The sequence below is a fragment of the Mirounga leonina genome, unplaced genomic scaffold (assembly GCF_011800145.1).
Source record: "Mirounga leonina isolate KUSES-001 unplaced genomic scaffold, KU_Mleo_1.0 Mir_94, whole genome shotgun sequence".
Lineage (NCBI taxonomy): Eukaryota > Metazoa > Chordata > Mammalia > Carnivora > Phocidae > Mirounga > Mirounga leonina.
In genome coordinates this window covers 49,867,949-49,893,932 of record NW_023270855.1, presented here as the reverse complement: position 1 = coordinate 49,893,932, position 25,984 = coordinate 49,867,949, and the positions used below count along the sequence as shown (strand labels likewise).

Genomic DNA, 25,984 nt, shown 5'->3' with positions numbered 1-25,984 from the left:
GGGAGAAGCAGGCTTCCCGCAGAGCAGGGAGCCTGATATGGGGCTCGATCCCAGGACCCTGGGATCATGACCTGAGCCGAAGGCAGACGCTTAACGACTGAGCCACCCAGGCGCCCTCTAATAAATAAAATCTTAAAAAAAAAAGAATATGTAGGAAAATTTCTTATTTCTTAAAAATACATACTGAAGAATTTAAGGGCAAAATATTGTGGTGTCTATCATTTAAAATAATTTAAAAAAATAGATGAAATGTCCAGAATAGGTAAATCCATAGAAACAGAATGCAGATTGATGGTTGCTGGTGGCTCCGGGAGGGGAATGGGGTGGGGGTGACTGCTCATGGGGACAGGGTCCCCTTTTGGGGTGATGAAAATGTTCTGGAAGTAGGGAGAGGTGGTGATAGCATGTGGTAAATGTACTAAATCACCACTGAACTGCACACTTTGAAATGGTTAATTTTATGTTATGTGAATTTCACCTCAAGAAAAAAGAGAACAAAGTGATGAAGTGAACATAGTGTTCACAATGGGCACCTCTGGGTGCTGGAGACCGGGTGGTTGGGGTCCAGGGACCTGCAGCCCTGGCATCCGGGGGATGCTGCTTGGAATGTCAGGATCCCACCCCGGATCTGCCCAACTGGAATGTGCATGTTAACAAGATCCCCAGATGATCCGGGAACACACTGAAGTCTGAGAAGCGCTGTGCTGTCCTATTCCTTTCTGTTTGAAACTGCTCGTGATTCTAACAATGAAAAGATAAAAGAACTTGCTTATGGAGAAGCGTTTCAAGCAAAAATAGGCACGGCTTTTTCGCCAATCCAAAAATGAGCAACTTAAATATCGAGTGTTTTTGAAGTGTTGAGAAATGTGCTCATATCTTTGCCTGAACGTCCTCATTCAATCCTTGGGATGGGAGGAACGTGCTATTATGATCATCCCCATTTCATTGACAGGGAAACTGAGGCCTGAGAGTTGCTGGCCCCTTGTGCAAAGTTAAATGCTGAGATAAATAGCAGAGCTGGGCTTACATCCTGTCCTTTGGTCTCCAAACTACAGGGTGAAAGATTCTGACTTTTCACCCTGAAGGGGCTCTGTGGCCCCAAGAGTTGCAAGGTCCCTGCCTGCCCCTCCTTCCTTAGTTCATCCACTGAACATTTATCGAGGGCCTCCTGTGCCCTCAGAGCCAGGGATTCGCTGAACCCTAGGAACTCAGGGGTGACCAGGACTGGCCTAGGCCCTGGGAGCTCACAAGCTGGTGGGGGAGTGCGCCAGGCAACCTCATGCTGATATTATGGCACGTGGGATCGCTGATGGGGTGCTTGCAAAGATAGGCACCTCGTGCAGTCATGGGAGGTCAGGAAAGGTTTCTTGGGCGATGCAGCTGGAAGGAGCTGTCCACGCCAAGGGGCGGGAACCGTGTGTCAGGCAGAGGGAACAGCCAGAGCAGAGGCTCAGGGGCGGTGACGGAGTCTGGTCTGCCTGGGGAAACTTGGGGCACATGGCGTCATTTGGCCAGAGGAAGGTGGGTGTGAGGGGCGGGCACACGTGGGGTTAAGCAGTGCTGGGGGCTCACCTTCATCATGAGCACGATGGTGTTGAGAGCGATCATGGCCATGATGGTGTACTCGAAGGGCGGAGACACCACGAACTGCCACATGCGGTACTGGAAGCTCTGCTTGTTCTGGGGCATGTGTCGGGTCAGTGGTTTGGCACTGATGGCGAAGTCGATGCAGGCTCTCTGCGGGAGAGAGGCTGGCGGCGTGAGGGCTGGGGGCAGGAGAAAGGCGGCTGCACCCCGAGCACCCCGCATCTCACTGGCCACGGCTCTCTGGCACATCTGCACGAGCCTGTCCCCAGCCGAGATTCCTCACTCCCAGAAGCCCTTCACCACGACCACTTTCTCCTGCCAACAGCTACAGCTCCTTGAGAAGTCATCGTCTGCCCGATCTTGCTCTGACATGTCCCTCATGACCTCCCTGAATCCCCTCAGCAAACATGGGAAGTGGGTACTATCAATAAACCTACTTTGCAGGGGAGGAAAACAAAAGCTCGGAGAGGGTAGGCCACTCGCCTGACGTGGCACAGCTGCCAAGTGGGCCAAACCTGAACTTGAACCAAGGTCTGACTTTGAAGTCTAACCGTTCTTTCCTACTGAATGCTTCTTTTCCTCCTTCTCTTTGAGGTTGGAAGGAATAATGGCTACTTAGTCTTAGGGGCCAACGGAGCAGAGGAAGGACGCATTCCAGGTCTTCTGCTTAGTTTGGATGATTCTAGAAGGGCAAAGCACCGTGTCTGTACTCTCTGGAGGACTGGATTTTCATTCATAAATATTCACCACCCCGCCCTCAGGGAGATCATACTTCCTCACCCCACTGACATCAGACATTGGTGTGTGACTCGCTCTGGCTAATGAGATGTGGACAGAAGGGACATGTGTCACTTCTGGGCACAGACTACAAAAATTGGACCAGGGTTTGCCATTCTCTCTTCTTGATCTGAAGTGTCTCAGAGAGGAACCAGAGTAAAGATGATGTGGACCAGAGCCACCTGGACATGTGGTGTTGAGCAAGATATCAATCAATCCCTTTGTGGATAGCTGGTGCTGAGATTCTGGAGCTGTTTGTTACTGCGGCATAACCCAGTCCACACTGACTGATACAGACACCCTCTGTCGGTGTGTTTTCATCTGGGAACCCCATGACGGGCTGCCCTGCAGACAGAATTCTGCCTGCGGAATGCTGCTGTGCCCTCCCCAGAGGCCCCCAAAAGCTGTTTCCTGGGTGTGAATGTGTGTGTGCATGTGCGTGTGTATGTGTTTGTGTGTGTATTGGGGGTGTCATCAACTTTTAAATGAAGGATGCAACCGGGAAGTGGCACCTCATTTTTCTCCAGGCTGTATTCCTCCATCATCTTGTCCCCCTGCTCCTGGAAGGTGATGATGATCAAGGCCACAAAGATATTGACGAAGAAGAAGGGGAACACCACAAAGTAGACGACGTAGAAGATGGACATCTCCATGCGGTACCCGGGGCTGGGGCCCTGGTTCTCAAAGGTGGCATCCACGGAGTGCTTGAGGACCCTGTGAGGGATGGGGCGGGGAGAGGGGGAAAGTGGGACAGGTGACAGGAATGGAGGGAGATATTAAGAGAAAACAGCAAAGAAATGAGTAGTCGCTGTTTTCCGACTCCAATTACTGTGGTTACTTTATGAAGCCAGAAGCATTCCCACCTCCTTTGTCTCTGGGGGATGTTGGCAACAGTGTCAGTTACCTTTACCACTGAGTATGGAGGGTTATTAAGTGCTGGACATGATTTTATTTATTTTCTTGGCCACCCTCTCAGGGAGGTTATCACTGGCCCCCTTTTGCACATGAGGAAATTGAGGTTTAGCAATTTAAAGTGACTTCCTGAAGTTAGCCTACTAAGGCCTGGCCAAGTTGGGATGGGAAACCAGGTTGGGGGTGGTGGATGGGAGGGTGTATGGGGTCATAGAAGCAGATATGAGTGTGTGGGGGGGCATCTTAGCACAGCTGGTAGTGGGAGCTGAGAAGGGGTAGTGGGGATGAACGTGGGTGTATATGTGCATAGCTGCTCTGAACAGTTGCACAGATTGTGCACTGCTCAAGGGTTCTGCATCTAAGGGGTGCCATTCATACTGTAGACATGATAGATTTGTGTATTTATGATGACAACTTTTGGGCACGTGGCCATGAAGTACCTTATTTGAACAAAATCATTAAGTATATTGCAATGATTTTCTGACAGATGGAAGTGAAGTCTGTTGAGGAAGGCTGTCTAAAAAATTTGCTCAAAGGTGCCGTATGGGCTAGCACTGGCCCCATGTGAGTGGGTACTGAGTGTGCATGTGGGTGGGTGGAAAGGCACACGAGGGCTGGTGTGTTTCCTGAGAGCGGGAGGGAGGGAGGCGAGGATGCTGAGGGCACACACCGGAATCAACCTGAATTTCTGAGACCTCTGAGAGGAGGACCGGGACTAGGGTGAGGAGAGTAAAGCACTTGCCTTGGACACAAATTAAGGAGGTGCCAAGCCTCTCAGTCATCAAAAGAAATAGTATTTTACTGCAATATTTAAACAAATCACAACGAATGCCAAAAAAACAAAAACAACAAACCCACAAAAAAACCCATGACAAAAAATACCAACATTTTAAGCAAAGACAGGTCCGGCCCTGGTCTTGCGCACGATTCAGCCTCACCCCAGCCCTCACCCCATTCTGGGTGAGGAATGGTCCTGTGGTCAAAGGGACTTGGGAAATGCCACGTCCACACACTCTGGTCTTGGAGATCTGTGCTCACTGGCACAGGAAGGGTTAAGAGGACATGACGGCCTGTGTCTGGGGAGCCTTTCTACAAATTAGAAGCACTGCCCGTTCCACACACAGGGTCTGGCATACTGAGTCCAGTGAGGGCTGGGTTTTTGCCTCCAGGGCCCAGCCGCACTTGTAGGCTGTTGTTTGGGTGGCAGCTCCCCCCACCCCCGCCCGCTCCGTGTGCCTAGTGGGGTCTCCACCTCGGGAAGCCAGGCTTTTCTCAGCACTGGGCTCTGAGATCCTTCCCCACCCTGCTCCCCGGGGCCCCCCTGACTCTTCCGTGGGACTCTGTGGCGGGCCACTCACTGTGGCCAGCCTTCTCCTGTGGACACAGTGAAGAGGGTCAACAAAGCCCACAGCACGTTGTCATAATGGAACTCATATTTCTTCCACTGTCTGTCCCGTGCCTTCACCTCGTTCTTCTCGTAGAGGAGGTACTTGCCGCTGCAACAGAAAATGCGGGCCATTAGTAAACAGAAGGGGACACTCATCTTCGGCAAGAGGGAGAGGAAGAGGGGCCCACCAGCCCACGTTGCATCCCTAAGCCCAGGAAGCAGCGGCCCCTGATGCGTCTCCCTGACGTATGTGTCCATCTGCTCGGAGACAAATCCTCACCCGAGAGCCGACTCAGGACCGAGCACTCTCTTCCAACACGAAAACTTCTAGTCCTGCGGGTGGGAGCCTCAGGCTTGGGGGTGGGGGCGGGTTGAGAGCAGGGAGAGAGATAGGCACACCTCTGGGTTCATCAGGCCAGAGGGGGCAGCTGCGGCTCCTTTTCAGGGCAGGACACAAGGCTTAGCCCCAGACACACGAGGCCAAGTGTCTGGGGTCCTTCCAATGTCAGGACATAGCCACCAAAATAACAGGCTGCCATTCTCTGCATAGTAACGCTTTACACCAGCGACAGTGTTTACAGGGCGCTTAGTTAAGGGCTTAGCAATTTCTATCACGGGGATGACCCCAAGAGGGGGCAACTGCAGGCCCACAACTTCTCCTCCACGACTCCAAACTCTAGAAAGTTCCGAAAACCAAACATCTTTCTCTTAAGTCAGGGGGTGGCAAGTTACGGCCCGCAGACCAAATCTGCACTTGTTTTCCGTATGGCCCACAAACTAAGAACAGTTTTCTACATTTTTAAGTGGTAGGAAAGAAATCAAAAGAATGCGTTTGTGACCAATTACATTTGTCTGACATTCAAATTTTCATTTCTAGAAATAAGAACACAGTCACGCCCATTTGTCTCCGTGCTGTCTGGCTGCTCTGCGTTAGGACGGGAGCAGAGACAAGCTGTTACAGAGGCTGCGGGCCCCATAAAGGCCAAAGTTCATAGGACCTGGCCTTTGGCAGACAAAGTTTTCCACCTCTGACCTAATTCGTTTGGCAACGAAACCTGACCCGACTGGACATGAGGCTCTTCACACTTGTCATTTGTCCCATTCGGTGCAAACAGTTGCATGTTTACCAGCAAAAAACCAAAACGAAACAAAACAAAACCGGTTTGGTTACAGGGATGCCTTAGACCCAGCTGAGGGTGTGACTGACGTCCTATGTGGAACACGTGCTATATGATCTTTCTAAAATCGCAAGATATTCTGACTTTTGAAACGCATCAGCCAGTAAAGGTTTTCCAATAAGGGAACGTGGACGTGTATGAATATCCCCCACTTGACAAAGGTGGGGATGGAAGCGATGCACGGCAACTCAAACACCAAAACTTTTTCTTCCTATTCTGGCCCCAAGCTGGTTGCACCTGGGTCGCATCCAGGGCCCAACACTCCAGCTTCCAAGCCCAGTGGCACTTCTGCTCCCCACCCCCAGCCCCCACGGGGACACAGAGGAGAGCAGAGACCCACCGGCAGTCTTTCTCGAACTCCTTGGACTCGTCGGTGCAGTGGAAAAACTTCCCCTTGAAGAGTTGCACAGCCACGACAGCAAAGATGAACATGAACAGCATGTAGACAATGAGGATGTTGAAGACATTCTTGAGTGAGTTCACCACACAGTCGAACACGGCCTGGGGGGGCCGAGTGGAGAGAGGGCATGAGGGGCTGGGGACACAACCAACGTGTTGCCAATTTTCCAACGTTCCATCTCATGGACAAGGCCTTTCCTGTTGATTCTGTGTCCCTGCCTCCCTCCCTACCCCCCTTCCCCTCCATCTGGAGTTGTGCTCTTCCTCCCTTCTGCCCACTGAGCAGTAGGGGACGCTCTGGCTTTGAGAGGCAATGTCATGGGCCTGGGAGAGATGGCATCTTTCCACCATTTCCCAAGGAAGGCAGGGGTCCCGCCTGCAATGTCTCCCACCCTGTTCTGCTTCTAACCATGGTGGGTAAGGGTCCTCAAACCCACTGTAATTACAGGCCAGCTTTCCCCGGGGGAGAGGGTGTGCAGCTTTCTCGGGGGCTTGGGAAGGGGGCCACCACCCAGAAAAGGGTGAGGAACCGCAGCACTGGATACGGCTGGACGTCCACGTATTTCAGCGCAAGCAAGCTTTCACGTCCAAAGGGCAGCCACATATTGGCGAGCGACAGTACCAAAGTCATGGGGGAGGGGCACACCGAGGCGACAGAGGATGTTCCTTCAGGTTCTGCAGGAGCCCAACACTAAGTAGTGCTGAATGGCATGGTAACAAAGTTACTCACTTTCCACTTTTCCCTTCAATCCTTTTGAGTGAAGGAGAAGGTCTTGCTTTGTTGCTACTCTGTTAACACCTAACCCTGATACTTTTCCTTTTCAACCCGGGAAGAGCAAGCACCCAAGTCCAAAGGCTTTTTCAGGCAATCTTTTTGGCTAGATTTTCATAACGGTGTCTTATTTTGGGGGAATGTATTTAGTTTTACCTTCTATTAACATTGGGTTCTGGTTTTCCAACTTGAGAACCTTGGCATAGAATTTCCTTTTAAAATATGCTCACTTAAATAAAAAAAGTGATGACTTTAACCTTCAGTAGGAGATAATACAGGTGGCTCTCAGGTGAAACATCAGTTGAAAAGGTGTGTCTGAATGACTAAGCTGCATTTCCTTTCTTTTCTCCTGTTTCTCCTGAATGACAAGCTTTGGGAAATGCTGGTTCATACTATTTTGGAACAGGAGATAATGGAGCCTAGAACAGGTTGGTGAAAAGTCAAAAGTTATGTGGGAGCAGAAACCTAGTTTCCTGCTTCCCACATTACGGTTGTGCCCTATTTTATCCATATGATGTCCTCCTGTGAATTAGGAAAAGGAAGCCCCACCTTAAGACATTTCATCTAATGGAAAACTGTCATAATACACAGATTTTGTTAAGTCGATTCACTTTACTGCCATCTGCTGGAAAGTTGTAATAATAACTATATCCATATACGACGGATGTGATGTTATCAGCTCCCCTTTCAATGTAGTGTCCTTGAGCAGTGTGCAACCTGCCCAATTGTATATGGCAACCCTCACAGGCCTCCCACATGCCCCAATCTCACCTTGAGCTTTGGCAACCGCTTGATGGTTTTAAGAGGTCGTAGCACCCGGAGGACTCGGAGGGATTTAATAGTGTTGATGTCCTTTCCTTTGCTATTGCCACTGTGGAGGGATGTTAGGGTGCAGAGAGGGGAAGAGAGGAAGCAGAAGTCAGTCTGGGTGGTGGGTGGCCCACAACTCCATGTGACCCCACCCTTTCAGGCCTAGGAGTCTGGGGGGAAGCCTGGCACAGTCCTGCCCTTGCTGGGGAAGAGTGGTGAGCATCCCTGCCAGGTGTGAGCTCAAGAGGTAGTCAGCAGATGGCCTTCTGTGATTCTGGTCTCAGGATTTGTTAAGGTCCTCCACCACTTGGCCAGGCCAGACCCAGCAGAGGGGAGCTGGCTGCCCCTGGATGCTCACTGGAGGTGGTCTTGGTGAGCTCTTAGAAAATGTGATTCCTTGTCCCGCTTCCAACAGGATTCAGGAAATACGTAACGTGGCTCTCCCCTAGTATTCCCTGAGCCCACACGAAAGGAAAGAAGCAGGACATCAGATGTCGATGTTGAACCTCTGCCAGGGTCCCTTAGCCCGTCTTTCCAGAGAGCTGCAGAGAAGTTCAGTCCAGGGTCCACTAGACCTGAGCCTTCACTGTACAGCCCCTGCAGATCCCTTGCTACCCTTAGCCAACCATGATTCAGGTCCCCCCAAGAAGAGGGCTTTGGGTGCAGCCATCAAAGGCTTGTGGTTAATAGAACTCATCACCCACCCAGTTGCCCACGTCAGAACCCAAGTGTCACATTCAGCTTCCTGTCCTCCATCCACAATGGGTTATTCCCCTAACATCTCCATCATCGTCCCCGGCCACCATCTTACGCTGGACTCCGTTACCCATTTCCCAGCTCCCCGCCACTCCCTGTCTCTCTTTCCTTCAATCTTTTCTGCACATAGTGTTCAAAGCCAATGACCATATCGCTCTCCTTCTCAGAACCCTCTGGAGCATCTGAATTCCTAGAAGTGCGAACTTCGGGCATGGCACTCAAGGCTCTTGGAAATCTAGCCCAACTTACCTTTACCTTTGCGTTCCCATCGACTGCAACACACCCCAAACCCCAGCCACACTCTTTTGTCTCCCTCTGCTTTTGCACATACTGTTCCTGCTGCCAGAAATGCCCTTCCTCCACCTCTCCATTCACAGGACCACATAGCCCCCAAAGCCAAGTTAGAGGCTCCTTTATCTGACAGCCTTCCCTGATTGCCGCTGGGTTTTACGAGACCCTACTGCTGTTCCACGGTCATCTTTGTTTCAGTCTTTGGCTTCGGGCTTTAGCCAGAAAACCCTTCAAAGGCTTAAAATGTGATTTATTCTTCTACGTGTCCATTTTCCCTTTTAATCTTGGTTCTTGCCCCCACCATGCCCCTGGCGTGTGGTTCCAGGATGCACGTGAATGGATTCAGATCAGAGTTCTTTGAGGGTCTCCCAGCAAACATGTCCCTCTGGTTACCTCGTGGATCATGTGGAGAGCTATCCCAGGGACCCCCACCATGGGTGTCTGGGTATCTGGGCACAAAAACATCCTTTCTTATAGATCTCCTTTCTCTCATTTTTTCGGGGAATAAAGAGGGGAACTGAACGTTATTCTGCAGAGCACAGCTGTGCTCCAGGATTCGGCTGGAACATGTTTTTCCCCTTTTAAAGCCAAAGTCATCACTGTTATCTCAAGGCTGTGCCCCTGAAGCAGGCAACACACATCAAGAGAGTCACTGAGATAATGTGAGGCCGAACAGGGACACAATTAAATAATTGGACCCCACAGGGAAACTAGCTATTTCTTCTTCAAGCATCTTTCAGGCCTTTTGCTTCGGTAAGAGTGGAAGGTCTCCGAGATGTGCTAGGAGGTCACTCATTTCTCTGGAATTCCTAGAACCCAGCTTGAATGTGACAAGCCACAATGCCACTGTTTCACACCTGTGGGATTCACCTTTCCAGCTGTGGTTCTCTCTGAGGCTAACAATACCGGTTGTAAGGGGACGGCCCAGTTTCCCAGCAAAACTGAAGCAGTTTAGACTACGTGTTGGTGGAGAAAATGTCAAGCAGGTGGACATCTAGGTTGTATGTGGAACCAGCTACAATCTTGAGGTGCTGAATGGCTGACATTTGGAAACATGCTTCCCATGGGCCATCCACTCCTCTGAAAAGGACTCCCTGGTCTCCCCCTGTGGGGCTCTCTCCCCCAGGAGGTACCTTGCCCTTGGACAAGGCTGAGAAACAGTCTTGTTTATTGAGGCAGTGAGGAGTGTTCCTGGCAGTTTGGGTCCTGAGCTTGCAGGAATGGCTTGATCAAGGTGCTCTCACAGAAAACCACCCCACTTTGAACCACTTTGCTGAAAGTGTAGATGCTCCTTGGGAGGCTAATTTCTCCTTTTAGAGCCCAAGTCCTGGTTGTGTGGCTTGTCCACCCTTCTCCCATCTCGGAGTCTGGACACGCTTACCCCTCTGGGAACCACCCCACCAAGCTCGTCTGCCTTGTTGAAATTAGACCCTGGAGAGGTCCCGCTCCCCCATGTCCTTTCTGTTCTCTGCCAAGAACTGGACTCATGGTGGATCATGGAGGGAGGCAGTGGCTAAGGCCCCTTAGGGCTCCTCCTCCCGGGGGAGAGACTGAGGGGGGCTCTGGTCACTGCAAGCCACGGATGGCAGCAAAAACACAAGGCCATGGAAACAGGCCCAGAGCCAACACAGCTGCACCAGGGCACAGAGAACGAGAGACAAAATGAGAGAGAGAGAGAGAGAAAACTTTACCGTGTACTGCTCCTGGTGAGGTGGCGTCGGAGGGAGAGACAGATCGTAAGCGGCCTCAGAAGAAAGAACACAGAACACACACACACACACACACACACACACACCTGAGTGCCCCCTGCCCCGCCCGGGCACCAGGAGGGGCAGCCTCAGGCTTGCAGCTCTGGCCGACATCCATCCTTCCATCTGGAAGCCCCCCGTTTGGTCCCCTGCCCTCTGCAGGCTCTTGGCAGCACCAGGAAAGCCAAATTTCCAAGTAGCAGCACAACCAGAAAGTTGTCAGTGACCAAAGGCGAATTTGTGAAGGTCACTGCCAAGAGCTAGAGAAACCCCTTTTCTCCAGAGGTTCTGGGGCTGGAAGGTCTTAGAATGGCTTGGAAGTTGTGAGCTTTGGAGGCAGGCAGGGGCACCGGGGTTTGAATCCCAGCTCTGCCCCTAATTGTCATCCTCATCTGTAAAACAGACCTTGGAGATTCTGACGCTTGACACATGGTAGCTACAGCCTTGGCTTTACCCCCTAAGGTATGAAGAAGAGGGAGGTCAGCGAAGAGTTCCAATTTAGGGTGTGGTTAGAGGCAGCTCTTGGCAGTCCTGAGATAATGCTCTCAGCATCTGGCTCAGCCCTCGCACAGCTCATCTTTGGAATCAGGCTCGGTCTCATGACAACTCTCCAACCATGGCTGGAGGTCAAGGCCGGAGGAACCCAACTGTCATCAGAAACCTGGCTGCCAGGCAGGTCTTCTCCGGAACTTCCTACTTGCTGCCTCTTTCAAAGTTAGTGATATTTCTTTCTTTTCAATATTTTATTCAAAGTTAGTGGTATTTCTAAAAACAGAATGGTTTAAATGTCTACAAATATTCTGCTGGATTCCCCACCCTCCACCTTTTAATTTCATCTTCGTGGTTCTCAAAGCTCAATGTATCTAGGACTTATCACATACGTAGAATCATGTAGATTCTCCTCTGTGGATTATTGACCGATCTTTTAATGACAGTGATTTCTGCCTGACCTGCTGGCTTTAGGTGTAAAATGTGAGCTTTCTGAATGTCACTACGTTTGCCTGCGGGAAGGTGGCACCATCTCGCCTGTTTTCCGGATGAGGAAGCTGAGGCCCAGAGAGGGAGAGTGCCTTGCCCAAGGTCACACAGCTAGGAAGTGGCAGACTGAGATTCAAACCCCAGCTTGTGTATCTTGCACTCAAATCTTCTTTCCCATTTTATCCCACACAAGAAAAATAATGCCTTCGGTGCAGGGGCCGGGTTGAGGATGGGATTAAAAATGTGGCAGCCTGAGGGCTCCTTCTTGGGCTTCCTCGCAGTTCGGCTCCTGAGCATGCAAGAGAGGCTTGATCAAGGCGTTCCGTCAGCTGTACTGGCCTGCCTTCAGGGAGGAGTGGCTGCACCAGATGGATTCTTGGCAGTGAGGGCAGGATCACGACCCGCCAGAGGCTGAGACGTGTCCGTTGGCCGCCCCGATGCATGGGCACAGAGCGTGATATCATGTGTATGGCTCATGAGATGGTGTGTTAATGGTGCTCGCGTGGACATGGCACACAGTCGGCGGAAGGAGCAGGACACACACACACACACACAGATTCGGGTGAAGTGCAGGAGGGGTGGAAACTGTCAGCAGAGCTTCGACACATCCCTTGGAGGACCACAGGGATAGTTTTCCTACATCCGAGACGGGGCCACGATCACAGCACTGTGGCAGAATCCTTGCCTCCACCCCAAAAGGCCAGAACAGCAAGATTCCTTTCAACGAAGAAGGGAGCAGCCTCATGCCCCCTTCCGCCCAGCTTTCGAGGAACCCGGGCTGGCTAAGCTGTCAAGTGTCCTTCTGCTGATTAGTGAAAGCTTCCACGTTCACGGCTGGGAGATGGGCAGCAACCTTGAATCCTGTCGGTCAAGCCTCACCTTAGTGATCCTGCCAGACTCGCCTCTGGGCCTCAGTTTCCTCATCTACAGAAAGGGAACAACGAGACAACTTCCCACAGGAGGTTGCTGGTGGGGATTAAATATATGGAAGCTGTGACTGTTACTACCCAGTCAAGTTTTTCGGCTTTATGGGGAAACTGAGGCACAGAGCCGCTAAGGTACGTGCATATAAGAGACAAACCAGATAGACTTGCAGGAGCCTCTTTCTAAAGCAATAACACTAATCTAACACCCTTCGGGGTTCTCAGCCCTGTCTATGAGGAGATGGGCACAGGACTGATAAATCGAGCTAAAGGACCAGAAAGGAAAGAAGCAAAGGACTCTGGGGTTGGGCACTCAGGCCGAGACCCTCAGAGAATCCCCCACTCCTGCCAAAGCGACATCCATGTAGTAACAAGAAAAGACAGTAAGTAAAGTCCTTATAGGGCGAGAAATGTTCTCAGGCAAAAGAGGCCAGAAACCTGCAGCCAGGGGGTGGGATCCTGAGACATTTTTGGGGAGAAAAGTAACAGCCTGAGGGCTCCTTCTCTGGCTTTTGGGCAGATTTAGCCCTGGGCATGCAGGAGCGGCTTGATCAAGGTGCCTGGCCAGTTGTGCCAAGACTGCAGCCCTGCCTTGGAAGAGAGTTGGCAGCACCAGATGGATTTTTTGCAACAAGGGAGGGAGGATGTGGCAGGGGGAGCCTCAGGTTCTACTTCTCCTATCCCTATGATCATCATATAAAGGCACCCTCATGGCTGTCAGCTCTTCTAAAACCACTTGAGAGCTGCTAGCACTTGTCAGGATCCCACTGGCAAAATCTCCCCCACCCCCCACCCAGTTCCTGTGAGATCTACAAGCCCACTGAGGCTTAGAGGATGTCCTTAAATCCCAATCCAGACTTTTTCCTTGCATAGGAATTAAAAAAAAAAACAAAAACCCAAAACATTCAAAACAGGGATTTTCAAGGTCATGGGCTGGCTGGCTTTATGCCTGTAGCAACTTCATAGAAGCAGTTTAAAAGATTGACTACAAATATGCTGCCAAATTTCCGTGAGTTGTAGGCTCATTTTGAATGCCCTTGTATAACTTCATATATAAAATGAAAATTAAAAAAAAAAAATCAGCTCCCTCTAGCAGATTCTTTTGCAACACAAAGAATCATTCTGCTGATAGATTTTTGGTGGAAAAATAATTTTGCTTTTGCAAAGTGTTTGCTTAAAGTAGAACCTAATTGTAGCTCCAGGGATCCTAGAAACAGCATATTATAAACTATAGCTCATTATAGCAAAAGTTCTCTGGTTGAAAGCCCCAAGTCTTTGGACCGCCACCCCTTCTCCAAATTGTGAGGTCAAATTGGGAGACAGAGGTGAGGCAGGGCAACAGTGGGGGCCCCCTCCTTGTCACTGAAGCATGTTCGCTCCGACAGAGGTCTGGGAGGAAAGTGCCAGGGCCAAGGGTGAGCTGATGGGCCTCGGTCATCCCTTCTTTTGTTCTACACCCAGTGGTGGCCACGGAGGTAAAAACCCACCACCCCAGGCACAGCGGGCAAAGGAGTGGTTGTGTGTGGACGGATGGATGTGGCTGTCAGGGTCCCCCTGACCCGTCACCTCCTGAGCTCTAGGAGACTTGGGGGGCTGCTGGGAGGACATCGTCTTGGAAGGCCCGAGGCAGTATGAGCTTGCCCTCCCTTGTTGCAGAGACCGTCCCTGGTCAGAACATGGGGGGCCTGAGTCTCCTGATGCCAGAGCGCATGGGGAAGTGCCCTCTTTCTCTAGGCCCCGCAGGTTAGGTAGATGGTCAGGCCCACAGGGCCAGGATCAGAGGAGGGAGAGAGAGAAAGAGGGAGAGCGGGGAGAGCAGAGAGGATATGAACCAGATAGAGGGACAGAGACAGAGAGAGACACACACACGTGCTGGGGCGGGCTGGGTGGGCAAGGAGAAACAGAGAGACACAGAAGGTGATAAACAGAAAAGAGAAAATGCGGGGTTGGGGGAAAAGGAGGGAGACACACGGAAAGAGAGAGGGAAGGAGGGAGGGGAGAAACAGAGGAGGAGAAAGAGCCGAGAGGCTGTCAGAGGGAAGAAGAGAAAAAAGGGGAAAGAGAAAGAAGGAGAAAGAAACAGGAACAAGGGAGGGAAGGGAATTTGGGACGGAAACAGAGACAGACAGCACGTAGATAATTTCCACAGGGGATGGATTCACTCCAGGCTGAGGGTGGTAAAGCGTTTCGGCTCTTCAGAGTTGAAATTTTCTCAGGACCTAGCATGGTGCCTACCAGACACCTTGTAGGAGTTGCTCAAATAGCTGATGGAGGGAGGGAGGAGCATATTTCATGACATTCTCATATACACTTTAAAAATCTTTTTGGAAGAAACTGGTGCTATCTTGGTAGGAAACAAATTGTAACTTATTTGTATTTGACATTTCTCTGAATTCCAAGGAGGCTGATTTTTTAATTTTTATTTTTATTAGTTGTCAGCATTCTGCAAAATTTCATTTACATCCCTTGTCCATTTATCTAATGAGTTTCATGTTTCTTATTGATTTGTAATTGCTTTTTATATATGAAAGCCAACAATTCTTTGTCTTATTTGTGGCAATCTTTCTCCTCTAATTCACTGTGCACTTTACTTATTTTATTTTTTTGAAACTTCAGAATATGTTAATAACATTGCCAAAAATTTTTTTTTACAATGTTTTCCATTGCTCTAATACTTAAATAAATACTCAATCATTTAAAAAAGGGTAAGAGAGAGGGAGCGGGAGGAGGAAGGAGTGAGGAAGAAGGAGAAAGAAAGGAGACAAGGTAGAAGGAGAGCAGACATAGAAAGAGGAAAAGAAAGTAGAAGGTAAAGGGAAAGGGGGGGTGGGAAGTCTGGCCAGAGTCAGAAATACAATCAGCCTCCTGACCCTCATGGTACCTCTCCACCAGCTTGGAGGCATCCAGAACCCTGGAGCTTTCTGGCTGTTCTGACACAACTTGACCTCATTGTGTTCCCAGAGAAGATCCGAGAGTGGCCCATGTTAGTCCTTAAATTGGAAATGAGCCACCACTCTGGCCTCCTGACAAACCAAGTCTTTGTTATTTGGTTGGGGGGCCATTCAAGAACCCCTGAAGATCTACTGAGAAGGAAGCTAGGGGGTAGAGGCACAAAGGAAACTTCTGATTTCTCACTATGGGGGTGAGGTGGGTCAGAGTCCCTGAGACTTTCCTTTCCGGGAATGATCCACGGTTGTGGGCACAGACAGGGTCCCCAAGATTTGTTTCTGGATTAGGAGCTGGTTAGGTCTTCTCAACCTGCTTCAAACATCTATATCTTGAGGAATGTACTGCTGAGTTTGCTATCAAGGCCCTAAGATCTAGTGGCTGCCCAGCCCTTGGGTACTATCTTGAAATGCTGTCCAGAACTTAGGTGCCATCTTGGAACGGGTCCCCACAATTTGGGTGCCATCTTGGACAGAATGGCTGCTCAGCCCTTGGGTGCCATTCTGGAATGGCTCCCCACAACCCAGGTGCCATCTTGGACTTGCACAATGATGCATGGCTTTTCAGGAGGCAGAGAGTCCTAGGACTGCCAGAAGTAAAAGACACACAAAGGGAGTCACAGGTCTGCAACTACAGGGCCTTCAGGCACAGGGTGGGGGTCTGAATTCTCATGCACATTCATTTCCTGGTTTTCTTTTTAGGGGGCTCTCAGAGAGACAGTGGTTGGGGTGCAGCTTGTAGAGCAGAAGGAAGATGAGATGTCCCGGCGGGGCTATTCTAGTGAAAGCAGCAGAGCAAGGGGTCAGTGAGGCAGCTGTATGAGGAGGTAGAAGGTGGGGTCCCTTCTCCTTCTTCCTCCACAGTGGACGTCATGCAAAAGCCAGTCGAAGCTCTTCCTGGAGGCATGCGGATGTCTCCCACCTTCCAGAGCCCACTCTCCCCATCTCTACGCCCTGAGAACACATTCCCTGATCCAGTGGGCAGCCCCACGCAGGGGGCGGGGGACAAAGAGGCAAGTAGAAGCCTCAGGAGGAGACTTACGTGAAGGCAAAGGCCACCAGGGCCCCACTGACCACTATGAAGTCGAGAATGTTCCAGAGGTCACGGAAGTAGGCACCCTGGTGCAGGACGAGCCCCAGGTCGATCATCTAGGGTCGAGAAGAGATGGTGCTCAGACCCCTCATCCCACCTTGGGGATTGACACCCACCTTTCCAGTCTCTGGGGGGGGGAGGGACACCAAGAGGGGACATGGTGAGGGATGGGACTGTAGCCGGAGGTCCTGGAGGAGTCCTGGGGAGTACCTCCCCACCTCCTGAGAGGCAGTTCTGACTTGCTGGTTCTTAGGTCCAAACCTCGGGGTCCCCCTTGACTCCTCTTTGTCTCATTCCCCACATGGAATCCATCGGCAAACCTTCCAAAAATCTGTCCACCTTCTCCAAAACCACCCTTCTCCAACGCCCCCCATCATCCTCTGCCTGGACCAGTACGATCGCCACCCACTCCTAGTTCTCTTGGCTCCCACCCGCCCTGCCCCTCCCTCAAGTCTGTCCTCCCCGAGGCCAGAGGGTGCCCGTGGGAATGGGCATGAGTCAAGCCACTCCTCTGCTCAGAACCTTCCATGGCTCCCACCTCACCTGGGGCAAAAGTCAAAGTCCTCCCTGTGGCCCACAAGGCCCTGCAGGATCTGTCCCTGTCACTTCCCTGCTCTCATCTCCCTGCCCTGGTTTCCCCGTTCTCCTCATTCACTCCTTCCAGTCCTTGCTGCAGCTCCAACACACCAAGCATTTCTAATCCCCCGGGCACGACACTTGTGCCAGGATGGCATTCTTGAGGGTGAAGATTCCCTTGGATCCCTGGCTCTCTCAGCACTCACCTTGATCACCATCTCAAAGGTAAAGACGCCTGTAAAAACGTAGTCAAAATATCGCAGCACCTGTAGGGGATAAAAGCAAGGGGGCAGCAGATCACTGGCTTGCTCCAGCAGAGTCCGCATGAACCTAGTGATTGCCCACTGGGGTGTGTGGTCTCCAGCAAAGTCCCCGAGAAACACACTTCCCCAAACAGAGAAAACACGGCTGCCACATACAGTTGGGCAGGATGTGCACTGCCCAAGGGCCCCTCCCATCCTGTCTGAGAGTACAGATTTGTACGTTGTGTATGAAACTGTCCAGCAGATGGCAGCAAAATCCTAACAAAAATCACTCAGGACGGTCGGCTTCTTTCTTATTTGCCCAAAGCTCAAATATAAAGTAAAGGTGGTCTTGGGGAAGTTCGGGGAGGACTGCATCCCTGTTGGCGATGAGTCTGACCTCCCAATGCCCTTGACCTGTTGGGCCTCCTAGGTGAGAAATCAGAGGGTCTCCTAAACAGGACCAACCGGCTAAGTCAGACCCTGGGGGTCAAACTCATCACTGTGGTCTCCCACCCAGCTCTGCGGCCACATCCTCACCATGGTGGGGTGGTTCTCCCCGCGCCCCCCGCCTTACACGGGGCCAGGGCCGGGTGGTTTCTGCCTGGATGAGCACCAGTCTGCAGCCCGGCCCCTCCCAGGCCACGTCATGGCACGTCTCTGGTGTGACCTTCGTGTGAGGATGTGATGGCACAGTGTCGGGCAGGTGGCGAATGCAGGGGGCGGACTCAATCAGATTCACGTTAGAAAAGAGCTGATATTTACTGAGCCCCACCACCAGGGGGCGCCAGTGAGCACCTGAGCCGGGTTCGGGGACCTTCTCTGCTCTAGAATCCTCTGTGGCTCTGATCCCACTTGACGTAAAAGCCATAGTCCTCTTGTGGCCCCCGCCCCCACCCCCAAGGCCCCGAGCACTCTGCCAGGTCATCTCTATGACCTCACCTCCTCTCACTCCCCCTTGCTCTCTCTGCTCCTGCCACCCTGTCTTCACCTCAGGGCCTTTGCACAGGAGGCTACTTCTGCCTGGAATGCTCCTCCCCACATCCCACCAGATTCCCTCTCTCTCCTCCTTTATGGCTTGGCTCATATATCACTTTCTCAGTGCCGCCTTCCCCTGCCCCTGTTTCAATTCTACTTCCTGGTGCTTGTGACTTCCCTTACCAAGTCTACCACCCACCCTTGCAAATTATTTGTTATAATTTGTTAGAGTTATTAGTAATCTCATTAGTGACCTGCCCGACGTCAGCCCCATGAAGGCATGGATGTTTGTAGCATCACCGGCTCAATATCCAGGCCCAAGCATACAGCTGGCACTCAAGAAATGTTAGTTGAGTGAATGCATGAGTAGCTGGAACTGTACTGGGTCCTGTGGGCAGTGGGCTCTGTGATCTGTGTGGTCGCAACTCACATTCCCGTTATGTGTGGTGCAAGAAGGGCCAGCACGGACCAGAGTGGCCAGGATGGCTGGCTTCCTGAGGTGGGGCGACAGGTGCCAAGGGGCTGGAAGTATCTGGGTGCAGAGGAAGCATTTCAGGTGCACTGGGTGGAGGGTCCAGCATGGCCCAGGACCTGGTGCTCTGTGAGCTCCGGGAAGGCAGCGACCATCTCATACCCTGTCAGTCCTTGACGCTTAGCTCTGTGCTTGGCACATGCTGGTTGCTCACTTAGTAATAACTAAACACAGCAATGAATGAAAAGCCGAGAGGAGAAACCTGAAGGCAGGGAGTGGGGGAAGGGCAGGCCAGGTGGTCAGGGAATCTCATTCTGGAGAACTGAAGGAATTAGATCAGGCAAGAGGAAATCAAGAGACCAACAAATTAGGTTTGACTGTATCGAATATGGAGATCCTCTGACCTCTATGCATGACAATTTCCTGTGGCTCGGTTTAATCCAACAATGTTCTCAGACTCGTTTTTGCCGGGGAAATGCAGATCGGAGTCGCAGAAAGATTCCGCTCCATACCCACCAGGTCTGCCAAGCGTGAGAGTCTCCAGCACCAAGTGTTGACAAGCCCGTGGGGCAGTGGGAGACCCCTACGCTGCTCACACCAGCGTCATTGCATCATCCCGCAAACACCTGGCCGCATCTAGCAAGCCTGACCGCGTGCAAATTCTCTGATCCAGAAACTTCGTTTATGGTTTTCTACCCTGGAGAAAATCATGCCCACGCATCCCCTCAGCCTGGGCACCGCAGCGCCACCCCCACCAGCCAGCGACTGAGCCTTCTCCCACCTCCTAGAGTCGGCAGGGGGTTTGCTGACCCCTCTCGGGCCGCCCCTTCCCGGGCCTAGCTCCCTGCTGTCCCTGGGATAGAGCGGGCAGCAGGAGATACCAGAGCACAGCCCCAGCCCTGCCCTGGTACAAGTTTCTTCTGGGAGCCTTGTTCTAATTATTTCCTTCCGACTCCCCCATCGGGTCCCCAGGGGCCCTGCCAGGCCTGCAGAGGAAGGGAAAGTGCAAGGTAAGCTGCTGTCGGGCATGCTTGATTTATGGGGCTTGGCAGCCTCGCCAGGCTCCTAACCTATTTAGCGAGGGTGGCAGGGCCCGGCTCCCAGCGGACAATGTCCCTTTGGCTCTGGGCAGGGGGGGCAGCGATGGGGGGCAGGAAGGAGCTGGGCCAGGGGCTGCTGTTGCCAGTCCAAAATCTGCCACGCCCTCGTCTGTCCCCCCTCTCAACCACAGGCACACATTCATTCTCACTTGGCAGGACTCAAGGGGAGCCGTGCACACAGTAGGTGCTCAATAAACAGAGACGGTTGAAGGAAGCAGCGGGAGCCCTAGGGGCGGCAGAGTTGGAATTGTGCTGTGTGATCTTGATCGGGTCACTTAGCCTTCCTGAGCCTCAGTTTCCCCATCTGTCACACGTGGGCATACCTGGGAGAGCTTACATGCCAAGTGCCTGGGGTTGTGCCTGGAATACAGCAAGCACTCAATTAACAGGATCCACTCACAGACCCTGGACCCCTAAAGGGAGAGCTTTTTAGCTCTCCAGAAAGCTCAAAGTGTAGGCTGGGTTCCTGAGTCAAAACAGTCCTTTCTTTCGAAGCTCATGTCCAAACCCAGAAGTCTGGTTGGTGAGACCTGGCTGCCGAGGGGATTGGCTGTGGGGCCCCGTGCCTGAGTCCTTCCTACCTGCCGTGCAGAGCGTGCGTCCCTGCATATAATGCCAGCCTCACTCCCTCTCCCAGGGATGCTAGCAATTTCTAGCCCCACCCGTTGGAGGCCACCTTTTCCCCTGCCAAGTGCACAGAGCCATTGCCTCCTCAAGGAACAGCCTGCCCCCAAGCACATCAGAACTTCCCCTCCCAACCAGCGGCTGTGCTGTGCCCAGGGCTGTGCCCAGGGCGTACCCCTGACATGCCTTCCACCATGGCAGTCAGCTTTTAGGGTACAGGACAAAGGAGCCCGTAACAGAGGAGCCCGGCCAGGAAGGGGCCTGTGGGGCGGGACTCACATTGTTTCGTGGTGCGTTGGGCTGCACGGGGTCCTCAGCCGCCAGGGCAATGCTGCTCATGGCGATGACCATGAGGATGCACATCTCAAAGTAGCGCAGATTCAGGATGTAATGGCACAGGCGGCGCAGGCTGTTGGGGACAGGTGGGTGTGCAGAGGTCCACTGAGACCGCGGGCTCACAAACGCTTTCCTTCTGTGATCTCCTTATGTCACCTACCACTCCCCGAGACCTCTAAGGCCCAAGGTCCCATGCCCAACAAAGTATCAAGATCCTCCATCTGGGGGCCCTCATGGGTGTCATGGAACCCCAAGAAGGTAGGGGGGCCCTCAGCCAGAGAAGATATTCACAGGCCCTGTTGTTAAGTTTCCTATCACTTCCAAACAACCCTCTTGGAAAATCGTGATTCCCAGACTGAGTTGAAGAAATATTATCCCTGACTCTGTAGGAGACGACAAGCTCTTCTTTTTTTTTTTTTTAATTAATTGAGTGACCTTAGGCAAGTTACTTATCCCCTCTGTGCCTCAGTGCTTTCCTCCATGAAATGGCCATAATCACGGTGCCTACCTTACAAGAATGTGAAGATCAAAAATGTTAAATATGCCTAGCACATAGTAGGGGCTCCAGAAAGTTACTGAAGTTATAAATTGCAGGCCTTAGCAGAGCCTTTGATGTGGTAATGGGATAGTACATAAGTACCTAACCTCTGAAGTGGAGCTAATAGTATTTATGAACATGTCATAAAGTTGTGTGGATGGCAACAAGGCTGAGTGGTTAAGAACAGGGATGCTGGTATCGGTCTGTTTGGGCTCTCCCACTTGCCTGCTGTATGACCTTGGACAGGTAATTTCACCTCTCTGGGCCTCAGTTTCTTCATCTGTTAAATGGGCATAAGCATAGTACCAATCTCATAGGGTTATTATGAGAATTTTTTTTTTTTTTAATTTGTAAAGCACTCACAACAGTGCCTGGCACTAAATACCACATAAATGTTTTCCTAGTAAAACCAAATAAAAAAGGAAGTGCATAAGAGACTCAAGAGTCTCAAGAGGAAGGTTATAGAAAGTAGTTACTGCCCAGTTTCTCTGACATGACTTTCCTTTGTCAGGAAGCATTTTGAGGGACCAGGGATTCAAGAAATATCCTTTGGAAAAATGCAATCCTTAAAGAAGCCACGGTGAGACACATGTAATAAATTTCTCTCTTAAATAATCTATCCTCCTCAAGGATGCCCAAGACAAAGGGCTATGGAACTCAGAGACCATCTGCCTAGAATCCAAATCCTTGTGGAGCAGAGGTTAGGAGCAAGAGCTCAGGGACCAGGGCCGCCATGTATGATTGTATAGGTTGCACACTGCATAAGGCAACCATTTCTTAGGGGTGCCTCTCACATTACAGATGGTGTAGATTTGAATATTTATGATAATGATTTCTAGCTGATGGCCAGAAGGGGTCTTTCCCCCCCAAATCAGTACTTTATGATAAATTTCTCTCTTACAGGACTTAAGAAAAGGGCATCATTTTTTTCATTTGCTCAAAAATCCCCTATGGCCTAATGGTGATCTTGGAGGCCACTCTCCCCGTTACCCTCTGTGTGGGCCTGCCCTCTGGCTTGACTTCCACCAACCCAGTGGGAGCCCCAGGCCCCCTGCCCTGGCCACAGGCCATACTCACGGGTTGGTCGTAGAGAGGATAAACATGGAGCTGTAGGGAGGCATGGGCTTGGGGCCATCTTCCCCAGGGTCGTCTTCCTCCTCCTCCTTCTTCTCTTCTTCCTTTTTTGGCAGTGGGTCTGGGTTGGCGTTTTTGTTCACTGTGGGGACAAGAACCGACACAGGGCTCCCTCCATGATTTCCCATAAGCCTCTGGGCTCCCGTCTGCTCCCCAGAGCAGACAATAAGCAGCTGACATTTATAAAGTGCCTACAATGCACCAGGCACCACATTAGGCCATTTAGTACTCACATGACCCTGTGAGGTTGGTACTTTATGATCTCTACTTTACAGAGGATGAAACTAGCACAGAGGTGAAGCGACTTGCCTAAGGTCACACGGCTGGGATGTGGCAATGCTGGGATTTGAACCTGGTCCCAGAGTGCCTGCTCTCAACCACTCGATAGCCTTGAGTCTGGTGGGATGTTCACAGGATGTTAACACAAACCTGCCCCCATCCCGCTGGATCTTCATATCATCACTTGGAGGCAGGTAGCATGAGGCCCGAAAGACCCACTTCACAGATGGTAATACTAAGCTCTCCCTTTGTCAAACTGCAGGGTCTCCCCCCATGAATACCTCTCTCTTGATGGCAAGGGCCACTACCCTTCCAAGCATTGATTCTGCAGCCTAACCTTGCTATGTGTCTGTGGGCAGGCTGAGTTTCTCTGAGCCTCAGTATTTTCATCTATAAAATGGGCACAATGACAAGACCCACCTTATAGAACTGTGGTGAGTTTTTATCAAGCAGACTCACGGGAATCTCCTGCGTAGAGCCGGCGCTAAGGAAACCGGGCTTTTGTTACCATCTTCAGGAATAACTAGCTCGGTGGGCCATTTCTAAATTCTCACTGCTTCTCTGACCCCAATCTTACATGGTGGGGGGCTTGGAGGGAGGTCACAAACTGCCAATCCCTCAAGGGCCTAGACCTGCACTGTTCAACACTTGAACAGTGGCTATTCCAAACCTTGATACGTTGTATGTGTAAAATACACCGAATTTCTAAGACACAGTACAAGACAAAGAACATAAAGTAGCTGTTAAATAACGTTAAAAATGTTGATTACACCTTGAAATGGTAGCATTTTGGATACAAATAAATAACACCTTGGGTTAAATGTGATTAAAGTTCATTTCACCTATTTCTTTCTTTCTTTTTTTTTTTTTTTTAAGGGGGGAGTGCAGAGAGGAGAGAGAATCCTAAGCGGGCTCCACTCCCAGGGCAGAGCCTGATGTGGGGCTCGATCTCACCACCCTGAGATCATGACCTGAGCTGAAATCAAGAGTCAGACGCTTAAATGACTGAGCCACCCAGGTGCCCCTCTTTTCTTAAATCACTCCTTCCTTCCTCCTTCTCTCCTTTTTTTCTTTCAATATGGCTACTGGAAAGTTTAAAACTACACATGTGGCCCATCTCGCATTTCTTTCGGACAGCGCTGGTCTGGGGAATCATCTGATGCCCCCTCGATTTCCATTAAAAGATCCACTGCTTGTCAAACACAGTGGCTTCCTGGCTTCCCTATGGGAATCTGGGATGCAGGCAATATCACTAAACCTCCTGAGGGGCCACGTGCCAGGCACTGCGGCATATTTTCTCATGTAACCCTCCCAGCAGTCCCATGGGGCAGGAAACCACATCTATACCCATTTTGAGAGGAAGAAACTGAGGCCAGAGAGAGGTAGGGTCACTGTCAAGGGTCACCCAGCCAAGCCTGCAAGGATTGGGTCCAGGCAGCCCTGCTCACCCTGCTGGCCCCAGGGATACCGGGTGCCCCGCCTGGCGGCGGGGGTGGTGGGGGTCTCACCTTGGACGACGGTGTGGTTGAGGGGGGGCGGGCAGGCCGGGGGGATGTCCACCGTGGTGTGGTCGGGTTTCCTGGCAGTCTTTGCTGAGTTGGTCTGGGTGCTGCTGGGGTTGGTGACGATAAGGCTGTTTTCGGGGGTCTTGGGGGGGCCTGGGTCGGACGGGTCCCCCGGGTTGTTGGGCGTCCGGCGGCTGGCGGCGTTCTGGGGGTTGGTGGCTGCGGCAGGTGGGGCCAGTGCCGGGCTGGGGTCGGCGCTGTTCCCGGTCCTGGCGGGGCTCTGGGGCAGGCCGGGGCGGCCGAGGCTGTCGTGGGTGCCGGCCGACCCCGAGGTGGCCAGCTTGTTGTTCCTCATGTTGTCGATGTCCTCAGCCAGCGGCGGCTCTTGGCGGCCCAGGTCCTGCTGGATTGGCCGGGTGGTCGACAGGTTGGGGCCCGACACGGGGACCCCGGGGCCCTGGTTCTCTCTGCGGAAGGCAGGCCAATGAGAAAGGACCCATAACTGAGTTAGAATAACAGATCGAACGTTCTGGACCCTGCCTTGGCTTCCGCCCTTCAAAAGGGCACGCTTGGACCCGGAGAGGCCACGTCCCAGAGCTCCCCAGGGCCTGGCACAAGAGGGCCCCGGCTGACTCCTGCTCAGAGATCACCACCCCATGTAAGTGTAATGGCCCGGCCCCCTGGGTTTCAGTGTGGTGCTTCTCCTGCTGTTTCCCAGGGGACAAGGCTACTCCCATGGGGAGAAACCCGAGGGTAAAAGAACTTTCTGCCAGAGCCTACCTTCCTCCACCCCGAAGCTCCCTGCCTCTGCCTACAGGCCCCCCGGGAGCTCTTGGGCAGGACTGGGGCTCACAGTGTTTTCAGGGGTGCTGAAGCAGACATGGGGCCACCATCTCTTTAGGGGTAGAACTGCCTCATGGCTTAGCGTGCCTGAGGTATTTATGTCCTCTCCCAACATTCCAGTTAGGGGGAGCACGCAGAACATGCAAGTAAACATAATAAATAATAATAAACATAATAACAGCTAATGCTTCAGTAACAAAGCTCTCAGTGCTGTTCTAAGCACTCGGCTTATAATAACCCCTTCATCCCCAGCCCCATGAGGAGCAATTACTAGCCCCGTTTTCCAGATGAGGACACTGAAGCTCAGAGAGGTGAAGTCTCTTATCTAAGGCCACGCAGCTGGCAAATGAACATGATAATTTTTCACGGGGATACAAGTGTGATGAGCATTCCAGGCAGAAGGAACAGCCAGTGCAAAGGTCCTGAAACGGGGACAAGCTTGTTGAGTTTCAGGAGGCTGGTGTGGCTGGAGGTGGAGAGTGGGGGAGACAAGCTGGGTAGGAGTTTGGTGCCTCAGCTACTCAAATGGTTAACACCATGCAGATGGACAGGAGAAGAAGAGTCTGAGTGTTCGGTGCAATTGGAGGGGAGAGAAAAATGTTAAGGGTCCTGGCTGGGCTTTTTCTACCCCAATGTCCTTTGGGACATTAGCTCTTCGAGGCAAGTGGTTAATTTTTGTCTTTCTTGTTCACTTCTGTGATTCCAGTGCCCCGAACGGGGCCTGACACACGGCAGAAGCTGTGGCCCCAGTGAGGGTGGCTGGGCTCTGGAGCCTGTCTGGTGCCTCCCGGCTGCACGTCC

The 25,984-nt window shown here is 51.8% G+C and overlaps 1 protein-coding gene across 2 annotated transcripts in view; it reads right to left on the bottom strand.

Moving 5' to 3' along the window:
- Window positions 1-25,984, bottom strand: part of CACNA1A (calcium voltage-gated channel subunit alpha1 A) — a 213,900-nt gene that overhangs the window by 38,664 nt on the left and 149,252 nt on the right. For both annotated transcript variants that reach the window (XM_034998421.1, XM_034998422.1), the window contains exons 20-29: window positions 24,344-24,807; window positions 22,500-22,638; window positions 20,828-20,957; window positions 17,339-17,398; window positions 16,506-16,612; window positions 7,784-7,883; window positions 6,182-6,342; window positions 4,635-4,772; window positions 2,877-3,078; window positions 1,573-1,737 (exon numbers count right to left, since the gene is read on the bottom strand). In XM_034998421.1, the coding sequence (XP_034854312.1) occupies window positions 1,573-1,737; window positions 2,877-3,078; window positions 4,635-4,772; window positions 6,182-6,342; window positions 7,784-7,883; window positions 16,506-16,612; window positions 17,339-17,398; window positions 20,828-20,957; window positions 22,500-22,638; window positions 24,344-24,807 (1,666 nt within the window). The remainder of the gene's footprint in view (window positions 1-1,572; window positions 1,738-2,876; window positions 3,079-4,634; window positions 4,773-6,181; window positions 6,343-7,783; window positions 7,884-16,505; window positions 16,613-17,338; window positions 17,399-20,827; window positions 20,958-22,499; window positions 22,639-24,343; window positions 24,808-25,984) is intronic.